Here is an 11,086-nt window from a genome sequence, read left to right as displayed (position 1 = left end):
ATGTAGGTATATGAATAATACTTTTTATCTAGCATTTACTTGGTCGCCTTCTTTTCTTAACATCCCCTATTAGAGGTCGACCATAATCAGGCCGATCTTTGCTCCATTCCCTCCTCCCAGATCAGTTTAGAGGAACTGCACTTGTAGCGAAACACGGTGGTTTGATATCATGATGTTTGATTTTTCCTTGAAATAATTTGGGCAATGCTGTACCTGTACTTTTCCCTCTTATAATTCCTGTTTAGTAGTCCAGCTTTCTAATTTTTCTACCATGTAGAACTTATAAGTTTTTTCCCCCATTAATTTGAGAACGTTAACATTTATCACCCTGTCGGTCTAAAGAATTTTGATAGTATATCTAAAGGGCTACATCGCTCATCTAACTCTCTTTATCATCTCCTGGTTTAGAATTCATACCGATTTACTTGAGTTATATTTTTCAATATGATAATATAAATTATATTAATCTCTACCTGCTCAGTTAAATATAATTCAAATTATGATTTTGCAGAGCCTTTTTTGATAGCACGGTGTTATAAATGATTTTTTCTATCGGTAGTTATATTAAGTAGGTATTTTTAGTGGTCGGTAACCGAAAAATGTTTGTCAATTCATTTGTGGTGTTAAGTTATATAATACTGAATAACAAATAAAACAACAGAAATAAATATAAACTCTTAATATATTTACAAATATGCAATCAAAAAGTAGTTTTGCATTTAACTGTTATCATAACGCATTGATAAAAATTGAATGCATAACGCTTCGTGGCTTTCGATGGTGTGTCATGTTCTTAGTGGTATGCGGAGTATCCGTGGGAAAGAGGGGCTGCGGCGTAAGCCAGAGGAGCGGCGGCATATTTGGCAACTGGGGCGGCATAAGCCAAAGGAGCGGCGACCTTGAGGGCATGACCGATTGGTTCCTTGGAGACGACGGCGTTGAATCCGTTGTGAGGATCAGCGGTGTAATCAACGGTGCGCTTGGTGCCATCGGGATCGACGAGAGAATAAGATCCATGGACGACATCTCCTTGTCTGGATTCGTGTTGGCTCTTGGAGTCTCCGGTCAGATGGTCTTGTACGTCATAGGCGAAGTTGTACGATGGGTTTGGGTCGTACTCATCGACGGCGGCATACTTGGCTACTGGGGAAGCGTAGGCGAGGGGGGCGGCGTATTTGGCGACTGGGGCGGCATAAGCTGAGGCGGCATAAGCTGGGGCGGCATAAGCTGGGGCGGCATAAGCTGGGGCGGCATAAGCTGGGGCGGCATAGGAGATGGAGTGTGCGGGGGCAGCGGCGTAGGCCAGAGCTGGGGCGGGTGCGGCGTATCCGTGGGAGGCATATGGGGATGCAGCGTAGGCCAAAGCAGGCTGGGCGATGACTCCAGCGCGTGCGACGGCCACGACGGCAGCGAAAACTATGAACTGAAATTTAAAACATTGTAACAATTAGTGTCTTATTATGTATGAGTGAAACAAAAAAGAAAGTTAACATTTAAGAATTTTCAATCATGTGTAAAAATATACGAATATTACCATTTCTCTCTAAACTCGGTGGCACACACAAAATCGGATCGATTGCGATATGATCGTACATAAAAACTACCGGAAATGCTGTACGTAACTCTCCTCAACATACACCCATATGGGACCATGGCGGTATATTGACGTCACACGGCTAGCTGAAACGAATGATTGAACGCAAAAAGCAGTATCTGCGGATGCACCAATGCGAGATTTTGCTATTCTACTTGCGACCCATGTCGAGTTTAATTTGTCACATATGATATATTTTCTACAAAAAATGTCACAGTCACGCTATGGGCAGCAGTACAATAAGTTACACGTGTTTTATGAATGCCAACAAAATCACATCAACAAATTCGGCGTATTACAGTCAAGACGAGTTTGTATGTGCCACCTGTCTATGGCTTACAAAATGGACCACTAAATTACAGAGTTTATTTTATATGAACATTAAAAAAATGACCATTTTCTTATGCCGTTGGATCTAATACACAAATTGAGACACGTGTATTTGATCCAACCGCGTGATACTCCAATCTGCGATCCATAAATTTAAAGGTGGTCTACTAATCACCCACGATGGAGAAGTGACAGAAAAAACGCTTATAAAGTCGGGAGTCCCAAATTCAAATTCCACGACTAATACATTAACATTGTTAGTAATTAATAAATAAATTGAACTGGCGTTTACATGGTAGAACTCCATTAAAATGGTTTTTAAACAACGTTATTTTTTTAATGTTTCTACTTTAGATATATTTATAGCAGAATTAACACAAATAACTTTGTTTCAAAACCATTAGGTACATATCGTTATTTTTTTTCAACATATTATGTTTTAAATAAAGATCAACTAGTCAATTGGTTGGACGAATGACTACCAACCGTTACTAGTAAAAAACGTATGTTACGACAATGGCTGATGTTCCTCGCTTAGTAATGAAAATATCAATTGACATTTTAGTCGTTCTGTCTACTATTCTACTGCGAGCACTCATAGGATGACCGATTAAACACGTCAGCTGTATATTATAACAAAATTATAAGTCAATAATGTTTCTGAAATTACTCATTTAAAAATAATATAATATATTATAACAGCGAGTCGATATCATTCATTTAAACTTACGACAATAATATTCTAGTTGTTAGTTAGCTGTTATAAATCAGATGAATACTTAAAGAATGTAATATTTAATAACACACCGTATACCGAGCTGTAACGTATTCAAATCAAACGTCAAACAAAAAATTCATACGTTGTTTTGTAATGTGTGTTTGTACACAGAGTATGCACCGAATAGGTTTAGCAAGTAAATAACATATATTTATCGTAAAAACAAAAATCTATTAATACAACCTCCACTCTTTGGAGGCCCTATCTTAATCTAGCATCGTAAAAATAAGATTTTTACATTCATGATTCAATAAGATTCATTCTACAAATTGTATTTATATAATGACGTAACTACTTGCATACAGTATACTCCGAATCGATATAAACTGTTATGCCAGTTTTATACTATAAACATTAACTATTCCATTTAGGTACTTTTCCTGTTGTTCTAAATTAGAAATCGTCTATAACAATACTCAGTAAGTTATAGTTCAATAGTTTAAAAAAATTGGTCTAGTTAATAATTTAACCTAATTATTAATTTTTAACTGTGATAATTACATTATTAATAAAAATGAACGTACAACAAAAAATAAAAATAGTTAATATAATATTATTTTCGGAAATACATTGCATTTAATCGCCACTTCTGTACAAATATATACAGCCTTCTATGTATACCGATTATTTAGTTCGTAAAAAAATATATTAACTTGTTTATTTTTATATATAGGTGATTATTTTACTCCTGGACTAATATAATAGTATATGTACTTTACTACCGATATAGATTTAATTATTTGTGGTAAGTCATCCCCACAATATCAAACGATCGATGTAATAATAATATACAAGTTTATATACGAGTTAACTTAATAACAACACATATTGTATTAGTCAGAGAAAATCAGTCATAGTTAATTTATTGCATACATTATAACAAGTATTTAACATATATTATTATTTGTTTAACTGGTATCGCGTTCCACCGATATATTCCGCACCAAAGAAAATTAATTAATATGTCGGTAATCAAAAAGTTTGTTTCCATTGAAGATACATTTATTAAAATATTCATCGATTTTGTTTATTATCTCACAACATTGATTTAATATTATTAAACATAACATTGCTATATTTAGTACCTGCTGTATATATTTTATTATTATTGTATTTTATTAACTTTTTACGGTGTTTATTATCTTTAACTTATTATGTAATTTTCGTTTATAACTGAAACTATTATAAATTGTTATTCTAATATCTATGTTCAATTTATAAATAAACAAAAAAAAATAATAAACTATTTGTCATCAACTGATTATAAATTGTAATGCAATTAACGTGCATAACAATGAAATCAATATGCTATCATTGAAAAATATTATATTCGCGTCTTTTTATTCTAAATATTTTTAGCGATATTTAAAAAAATCGATAATGTAACTGATAACGAAAATTATATTCATTATACAATCCTACCTTGAAAGCCATTGTGGTCTTTGAGCTGAGGTTGTAGATGAACTTGTGTTTTGGTTAGATTTTGGTGATGCTTTTATAGTGAATCCGAAGGGAGGGGACCTTTCACTAAAAACGCTGGGAGGAGGTCTTTTATATCACTTTTGGCTCTTTATTATCGAATAAATTAATTCGATTTTTTTCATTATTTTAGAAATAGAGTATTTAGATTTTTTAGAAAAAAAAATGAATAAATTTTTGTAAATATTACTCTAATTGAAGAGTAAATTTTAACATAAAAGGGCTTTTGTTGTTTTATGCACTATTTTCGATGATAAGCTTTATGTGTTTTAAACTTACAGTTTATTTTTCGATCACTTTCAAACTAATGTCTAGCAAATGTCTAGACATGGAAATTATAGAATAAAATGTCAATTGTGATCTTACTAAGTATAATAATTTATGTTTATTAAAAACAAACAGTGTATCACAATACTGGTTACTCAGCAAACAAAATGCAACAAAACTGGGAGGAGTATCCTGAGAAAGACATTATTTAGGGGTGTTAAAGAAAATTGCATAGTCATTATCGACGTACTATAGCTAGAGCTATACTCACCTTATGGTGGCTAAAATATCATGTGGTATACGATAATACAGAGCCATGGAAAATTTAAGGATATTCGGCCTAAGTCCAAAATATCGGAAAGCGGCGGGGACATGTAAGATCAGCAAAGTTTTAATTTCTTAAATATTTTCATATACACATAACTTTCATTTCATAGTAAAGTTTTAACCCTAAAAATTTTCATCCCTAAATCATACAAATTTATATTCTAACAAAATACATAAATTCTTAAAGCTTGTTTAAGAAAAACCTGCGGAATAGATACGTTATTTTGTATTTATTATGTTCCAATTAAAATAATCTTTCTAAATGCCCTGATCCTTTTTTTAATAAGTATATTATTATTTTATTTATCTTAGAAGCAAACATTGACGCAATAAAGACGTTTTAATGAATTTTATGTTGCTTTCAAGCTTTTACGGTCAGTTATTATTTTTTTTAAGAATTGGGCCATCACTATTTGATACATAAATAAACTGTCACTTTATTCTGGCAAACACGTCACCACGGACATCTGAGGAACTAAAAATCACCACGCACATTTAAAGTACATCTATATTCATTTGCCCTTACTTACGCTTAATTATAAATCTCCCCCTCCATCTCACATACATGTATAATAACCCTGCATCCTCTTCAATCAATTCTGTACCAACCGGGAATAATAAAGTCTTGTTTTCAGATGATCATAAGTCATAATTTCTAAATTAAATAAGCTATTAGTTACTTAACAAAATAGGTAAAATATGACTAAATTATAAGATTATATAGTTATAGTTCGTTTGTATAATTAAATATAAAATAACAAAACTTACATCGTTCCCCTGAAAAGTTGCTCCTCGTGTAGTTACTTACTTATTCAGGGTTGGGTTATGTTAGTGCTAACTAATAAATTATCATCACCGCAATATTTCAATCTTTTTAAGATATTCAACGTTTACTCGGTTGTTTTTAAAACATAAAATGTATATATCATTAATTATTCTACTATCACAAAAATGCATCTTATTTATTTTTATTTTGTTATGTATTTACATTTGATGAAGTTTGGTGGTGAATACTAAATATTAAAAAAATTTATTAAAAATCGATTGATTGCAACTATAAGTAGAAGTAAGTAATGCTATAAAGTATAAACTCTTAGTAATGTGATAAATGTCAGAAATCTAACCGTAAATGTCGGTGCTTACTCATATTTGATAAAACTTGAGTTGTGAGCGAAATGCGTATCGTAAAAAAATATTTTTTATTTGTGGTGAAAAAATTATCCTGGGCAAATAAACCCGTAAGGTAAGTGAATAAAATCCGAATCTCTTGAAACAAACTGTTACTTGAAACGTATTAAACAACATTAATTTGATAATTTTGTTTCAAGAAACAGTACAACCCTTATTTTTACAACGTTTTTTATTAGCTCGTATTCTTGTTTGTCCGGTGGTTTTTTGTCCAGTACAAATCTTGCAATCGATTTTCAACTAACTTCCCGACTAGCTAGACATTTGAAACTTTTATAATATATCAAAACACGATGCCAATGCATTCTTTTAATGCTTTTATCCATCTTTAAGCATAACTGAATTCATTTTCAGTTAATTCTGTTTTGTATGTAAAGTTATTTCAGAAATATCCGTAAAAAGTAAAAGACTATTATTGGTTGCTATTGTATTGTGTATTGGTGGTCCTAGCAACTAAATTATTAATATATACCTGCGTGCGTTACTGTGAAAATCAAAATTAAATGTCAAAATGACATTTCAGTATTCTATATTTGTTTGTTCGTTTGTTTTTTTATTTACTTCATACCAAGTACAAGTTTGAGCATATTGAGCATTATGATTCAACAGAAAATTTAAAAATGTTGTATATAAAAAGTTCTTTTTATCTTGTAATTATTAGCTGTTTTTTTTTGATTTGTCGCTTTCTCTTTGAAATAAAAAAATATATATAATTTTCCCCATTGTGTTTAGATAGGGATTGATCGGTTAAAATATGTTTTAAAGTTTTAATTTAATAATTATATTAAATAATATTTTTATGAATGAAGGTATACATAATTATGAGTAATCTCAGAAACATACTTCATTGACAGGTCCTTGATCCCACAACTATCGCATTTTTGTATAACGTGTGGTGAATATTTCAATCGCATTTTTATATACCAGTAAGTAAATCTCTTAAAAATATTAATGTAATCTTATTTAATTCAATGTCAGTATGTAGTAGGCACCTTTACATTATTCAGAATAATACTTAGCCCTTTTTTAAAATATGAGTTACGTAGGTACGCACCCAAGCTATAATAACGCCATTTATAGATCGGTATTCATTAAAAAATGTTGCAACGTATTAAAAATAAACAAATAATGTCGTATTATTATCTATGGTAACGCCTATCATATTTAATATCGTACGGTCAGTATTTTTAGATCCCCATCGGCAAGATTTGGCCATGGAGATTTCCCAACAGTCACTCCCTCGATCTCATTCAATTCGCTGGAGAAGCAATTCATTTTGCTACGAACTGTCAGACAAACAACAACTACCACCCAATGAATTGGAATATTTTAGCACAATATTATACAATTCATTTTTAGTACAGTTATTTTCTATGTTTGTGAGAAATACAGTAGCATAGAGAATATAACACTCTGATCAACTGATTTGTATTAGCTTTGTTGAATGATAAATTAAATTAGTAAAATGTTGACTGACATCAATAGATACTTCTCAATATTGAATGATTATTTTTACAAAACTATAAGTAGGCAAATTCATCAGCTTTGATTAATATTAAAATATAATTCAAAATACACTTATTCTTAGTAAATCCATTTAATTATGTTTGTACCAAAATAATATGAAACACATATATTTTTATGTTATCAGTTAATCAGAAATATTTTGTAACTTTTTCTGATAAAAATTTCAAATACCTCTCTTTTCTTCCCCAATGGAGTGGAGTTTTGATTCGTTTTTAACTATTGTAATAATCAGGCTAATATAAGCATGTCCAATTTTTTTTAAATAACGACTTATTATTGTCATACTCGTACCATACCGATTCATACAAAGGGATTTTAAAACATAATATATAATTTTATATTTCCACTCCCAATATAATATAACCACTTACTGACAAAGACTTTCAACAGTTTTTCAATATAAAAATACAGAACGTTTAATGAAAAAAATATGACATCATTTTAGAATACAGTACCTGGTGGAATGTTATATGTGTAAGCATACAGTATAAATATTATTATCAAATTACTAGATACCTACACAATTTTCACTAGAAAATAATACAGTTAAGACTAACCAGTATATACTGAGTACTCTATAGCAGAGGGAGTATTGCGAAGTTTAAATATAATAACACTTGGTGGTGATTCCGCAATTTTTGTAGTGTGGTTAAATTGGTAGTCATATATAAACTAATGGTCTGTATGTTGGTGCATTAAATAATGATAATCAGTTATTTGTATGTAGTAATAAAAACATAGCATCCATTCACAAAAAATCAGGCAATATATTATTATGCACATAACCTTTAATAATTTTTGGAATTGAATGTTTAAGCAAATCTAATACTTATTGTGTTTAATTGTTTGTGGTTTTCCATAGATGCGGGCTGAATGGTTCAAGCAATTTGCCATCAGTCTTAGTAATCTTGCCTACAATTTAAGTTTCATATATTTAGGTAGTTATATTAGTTTTCTTCAACGTATTTGTATATAACTTACTGAAATCATTCGTTCGTAATGTATCGGTTGACCGTTTTCACGACGCATATACCTAATTAACAAACATAATATCTACACAATTTGCCGGTGAAACATTCGCTAGGCAATCGGGTTTCAGTTGCGGTTTTACGTAGATAGAAGCACTGATAAGTTCGGAGCCCTCATGCATATTTTATTTAAAAGGTATATTATGTAAATATTTTCTAATTTTAACCACTTTTTTTCTCACTAGGATTATGAATAGTGCGTATATTTTTTAAGATTTTAAAACTCTCTGATAAAATAACTGAATAGTCTACTCAGCGACGTCCCGTGGGGGTAGGCATATTGAGCGTCGCTTGGGGGTGGCAGTTACTCCAAGGGCGGCAAATCGAGAAGAATCATTAGGTATATATATAAATAGGTACCTAAACTTAGTAATAACGGAAATATCTTTCCATTAAGAAAATCAGCTCACCGGTTGGAAACAAAATGTATTAATTAACATAAAAGGTTTAACAGGACTGTAATTTTTTTGTCGGGTTTGCGATATCTAGCTTACTTCCATTATCCTTGGAAAACATGTCCTTGATGGCCAGAAATGACTCGTGCAGATTTGCGAATTATAGGTAGGTACATACTTACATAATTAATTTATCCAATTATTTTGCCAGTCACTCGCGAGTTTTGAAAGTTGTCAGGTTTATTTTTAAATGTATCTGAAACCGTGGACTCGCAATGTTGTCTATTGAAGTAGAGATGGCATTTAAATTAGATTTAGTGGTATATATTTTGTTAGTAATGTATCCATATAACACATTTCTTAGATATTGGAGTAATGAAAGGATGATAAAATATACTGTATAAAAATGGGGCGGCATTTTGGCGCTGCCTAGGGGCGGCATTTTGTCAAGGGACGTCACTGAGTCTACTTCATAAAAAATCGCCACTGTTGGGATATCTGTTATAAAACTATATAAAAAATATAAAACTATAGATGTCAAAAATTAGTAAAATAATTAATGTCAATTAATATATTGCGAAAAACAAAATAAAACAGTTACCGTACATTTTCAACATCGAGAAAACAACACAGGCGTGTTATGTGACAGTAAATTAATTGCAAACAGTACGTAACCATCCAGCGAATTATAATTATCGATGTCTTTAAAATTCCCGTCATTCGGACAAGATGACAAGATGTTCTGGCAACATTACAAAAAGCGCAAGCGGATCTTATTACGTTACTCGTTACATAAAACCGAGACACGAAGAAATGTGGTTTACTTTACAGGTAGGTCAGTTCACCTGTTGCACTTATTATTAACATGTGTAACGATTTTCACTACCCTACTTTTTTTGTGTATACTATAAGAATATAATATTTTGTTATGTAAGCATCGACCGATATTAATTTAAACGTTTAAATATATTAATTAAACATAACAATGGAATTTTCAGATTCAATATAATTTATGTTCCATATATTTTCAACCCACGGTGGCTGAGCGGCTTAATCGTTGGACTATCACGCCGTGGGTCCCAGGTTCAAATTCTGGGTATGGCAAGTACATATATTGTTTTTCAATTTGTGTGTGAGTCAGGGTATGGACCTAATAGGTTGAGCAAGTGGCTGACGTCCATTTCTCGTAAAAAAAACGTAATCTGTTAATACAAACCTCTACTCTGTGTAAGCCCATATGATCCTATTAGGATCGGACATCTTTGGAGATTATATTATGGAACGGTTTCCGTTACGACGGATTTTTCAATTTTAATGTTTGACTTTCAAAACAAATAAACATAATATTTAATGTCGTTCATGTCAATTACGTTTCCTTAAAATAATGGGGTTCTGTTTGAATTTTGATCAATTTCTATTCGGCTTTTTCGGAGCTTAATTATAAAAAATACACATTTAATAAGCTTGCTTGTGGAGTGGGTATTCGAAACTGTATCAACTTATTTACAAATTAATTATAATAGTTATGTATGTTAATAATATTCTACAGTATGTAATATTAAAACCAAAATTTAAAATTTGTTATGATAATTTATTTTTTCACAAAGCTTCGGTGAAACTTGTGAAAAGTAATATATTCGATACCTATCTATTGGATTAGATAAAATATCTACATACATTGATGACAAAAGCTCACTGACTCATACATTGGGTGATTCATATAACGTCGATATTTAATCAAACTATCTAGACTGCTGTTTTTTTTTTTAAATATATTTTTTTATACAAAAACTTTACAACACACTCAGGCTCGTATAACATAAATAATTATCATTGTTTCAGCCCATTAGATGCAGTTAGGTACAAGTTATGTCACCAACCCATAGGAAAATCTTCCGTGTATTTTGTTTTCTTTTAAAATAAAATTTCATTGTGACAACAAATAGGTAATGGATTTTTGATAGAATAAATGTTTTGAAATTAAGTTGAGTCGGTGAATTTTGATGTTTATGTTATCATTTTACTTCTGCTAATACAATTTCACCAGAAAATTGTCATTAGACTATAATTATTGTAGTGTTGAAAAGAATGTAATAATACGTATAACTATAACTCGGTGAAACTGAAACAATAAATATTCTGAAATATTCTCTTGTTTCTAGTTACCATACTC

General features: G+C 31.0%; 1 protein-coding gene across 1 annotated transcript; it reads right to left on the bottom strand.

Annotated features, from left to right (window-relative positions):
• Positions 1-793: 793 nt before the first annotated feature.
• On the bottom strand, positions 794-4,136 carry LOC147065635 (larval cuticle protein A2B-like). Its single transcript, XM_085957031.1, has 3 exons — positions 4,125-4,136; positions 1,375-1,423; positions 794-1,281 (listed from the first exon to the last, which is right to left on the bottom strand). Exons 1-3 carry the CDS (start codon positions 4,134-4,136, stop codon positions 794-796), a joined length of 549 nt encoding a protein of 182 aa, XP_085813157.1.
• Between the last annotated feature and the right edge of the window lie 6,950 nt (positions 4,137-11,086).

This window comes from Rhyacophila brunnea, unplaced genomic scaffold (genome assembly GCF_057557595.1).
Source record: "Rhyacophila brunnea isolate RB1 unplaced genomic scaffold, BYU_Rbru_1.0 scaffold_6, whole genome shotgun sequence".
Classification (NCBI taxonomy): Eukaryota; Metazoa; Arthropoda; class Insecta; order Trichoptera; family Rhyacophilidae; genus Rhyacophila; species Rhyacophila brunnea.
This window is presented reverse-complemented; position numbering and strand designations above follow the sequence as displayed.

Coding starts and splice junctions, on each gene's coding strand:
- LOC147065635 (XM_085957031.1), bottom strand. Junction 1,282..1,374: donor CGCACGCGCTGGAGTCATCG/CCCAGCCTGCTT, acceptor CTGCCCCCGCAC/ACTCCATCTCCTATGCCGCC.